Source organism: Clarias gariepinus, chromosome 24, assembly GCF_024256425.1.
Source record: "Clarias gariepinus isolate MV-2021 ecotype Netherlands chromosome 24, CGAR_prim_01v2, whole genome shotgun sequence".
Classification (NCBI taxonomy): domain Eukaryota; kingdom Metazoa; phylum Chordata; class Actinopteri; order Siluriformes; family Clariidae; genus Clarias; species Clarias gariepinus.
In genome coordinates this window covers 21,547,319-21,549,706 of record NC_071123.1, presented here as the reverse complement: position 1 = coordinate 21,549,706, position 2,388 = coordinate 21,547,319, and the positions used below count along the sequence as shown (strand labels likewise).

The 2,388-nt window shown below is 37.4% G+C and overlaps 1 protein-coding gene across 1 annotated transcript; it reads right to left on the bottom strand.

Moving 5' to 3' along the window:
- Positions 1–336: 336 nt before the first annotated feature.
- On the bottom strand, positions 337–1,378 carry LOC128512084 (leucine-rich repeat neuronal protein 4). The gene has a single exon (XM_053485212.1). The coding sequence runs from the start codon at positions 1,375–1,377 to the stop codon at positions 643–645; it is 735 nt and encodes a 244-aa protein (XP_053341187.1). The 5' UTR covers position 1,378; the 3' UTR covers positions 337–642.
- Positions 1,379–2,388: the final 1,010 nt, after the last annotated feature.

The following is a 2,388-nucleotide window of genomic DNA, read 5'->3' as shown; positions in this document are numbered from 1 at the left end:
GCAAATATCAGAATAGGGAATTCAAAAGTACTGAACTGTAGCATGGAAAAAAACACATTAAGAAAGCTGTGATCCATAATGTAAAATTTATCAGGCACTTTTGAATACAGACTCTAACCCTTCGCCGCTCAACGTTCCCTAAAGTCTACCATATGCAATCAAGGCACTGCAATTTCAGTTAACCTTTTTTTCCTACTTAGACATGCTAACGAAGATTTTTTTTTTTTATGCTAACAATTAATTTAATTGGCTTCATTAGTTCTGTGGGACACTTTCTCCTGCTCCATGATTTAACAAGAATGATTTGTCCTCACCAAGAACAACGCTGTGCACACATGTGTAGATTCCTGGGAACAGTTTTTTTTATTATTACATATTCAAAATAATATATATTTTTTAATCCAAGTCACTCTCACTTAACTTACTGTACAGTATTCTCTCTCACACACAAAGGTAATATAAAATATATAAAATACTTCAATACATCAACTTTAAAAAGGTAAAAACAATACACACAAAATCCTATACAGTTACCACTCAAACAACACTGTTACTAAAGTGCTTTTGTATACACAGACATTCCAGTAAAATTCCTTCAAGCAGCAGTTATTAGAGACCTCCTGCTTTGTCTTTTCCTCTCCCTTACAGTACCATGTCCGTTCCTCGGTTTGCTGTCCGTGCTGGAGTTTTCCGCCGTCTCATGCACCACCAGAGCACAAGCGCTAATGCGATTGCTAGCACAACCACCACTGCTGCTCCAATAAGCACCAATTTTACGGTGAGCCTCTCTTCGGAGCTTCTTGGCTCAAAGCGGGAGCACGAGTGGTGCTGCCTGGGGCTGACGCCTGCCTTGTTCACCGCCTCCACACACACCTCAGTGCCAGGAGCTATATTTCCAAGCTCCATCATCCTTCTGTTCTCTGCCACCTCATGAGCACCGTCCTGACCCTCCACTCGGATGAGGTAGTGTGTGATGGTTGAGGATGGCGCGCACCACCGCACGACTACTGTTCCCCCCATTTCTATAGACAGACTGCTGAGAGAAGGAGGGTCCGGAGGGTCAAAGGGGCCACTGATACCGGGGCAGGAGCAGAAGAGAGTAAGTCTGAGCTTCTGACATGGTTCCTGCTGGTCCTTGCAGGCGTCGTATTCACAGAACTGAGGTGGAGAAACGTCAGGACTTGTTGTTGTGCCATCAGTTTCTTCTGAATTATCATCATAGTTTTCATTGTGACCATTCAAATGGGGATTGAGGACACCGGGTCGAGAACTGGCATTGTGTGTTGTTGATGATGATGATGATGATGGCATTAACATAGAGGAGATGAGTAAGGTGATGGACAGAAGGAGTTTAGGAACAGCATGCTTTCCTAACATGGTGTCTAGAAATAAAGAATGCACGTGGTTAGGAAACAAGCAAAGTAAAATAAATATATATTTATACCCGGTGATAATGCATTCATTAATTATTAAAGTACTAAAATTTGTCATTACCATGAAACATTCTAAACAGTGTTTGTAACATGTTACCCTGAAGAACATGCAAAAATCAAAGAATTTTTGAGCTTCGGTTTTATTTATAAGTTGTTTATTATTACATTTCATTTTTAATAACTTGTATCTGAAAATTAACTTGCAGTGGAAACAAAAAACAAAATGAGTCTGGATTTCTACATCTGTTAATAATGCATTATGTTAAGAACTTATTAAAGTTAATATTACTGGTATGAACTATAAAGCATCTTAACAATGTGTATAAGTCCTTGTGTTTAAGGAATGTATTGTAATTTACTTCTAAGTAATTATACATGTGGTGCACAAACCAAAAGCCCATAATTCAAACAAAGTCGGTAATTCCTTTAAACACAAGTCATTACAGGCTTGGCTTAAGCAAGAGAAAAAAGGGGAAAAACACTCTGGAAAATGAATAAGTCTTTGTGCTTGAAGGCCCCACAGGCCACAGAGACCTTTTAAACGTGGAAAAAAATAGACATCTGCTTATAGTCATGAGATGTTGAGGTTGTAAAATTTACCCATTCAGAACAACAAACCACAGGGGTTCTGGCATGTTTTTCATTTCCTCCAAACATGAATTAACATTATAAAGTCAAATTAGAGATTTGGTCTATACGAATGCTTTCCGAAATGCTTAGCAGATTTTCAGTTTCCTGATTGTGTTTAATGATTTAGGGGTGAGCTTGTTGAGGTTGTAAAGTTTGTTGCACATTAATTAAAGAATAAATTCAAAAATTTAAAAAAGTTACAAACAATAATATTTAAATTAAAGTCCAAATTTCCACTAGGTGAATTATATCAGGTTAATGTTAAAATTTCTAAAGAGAAATATGTACATATACTAATGTTTAATAAACATTATATTGATACTGA

Bases quoted from the DNA above. Each gene is read 5' to 3' on its own strand.
- LOC128512084 (XM_053485212.1), bottom strand. From the start codon at position 1,377: ATGTTAGGAAAGCATGCTGTTCCTAAACTCCTTCTGTCCATCACCTTA.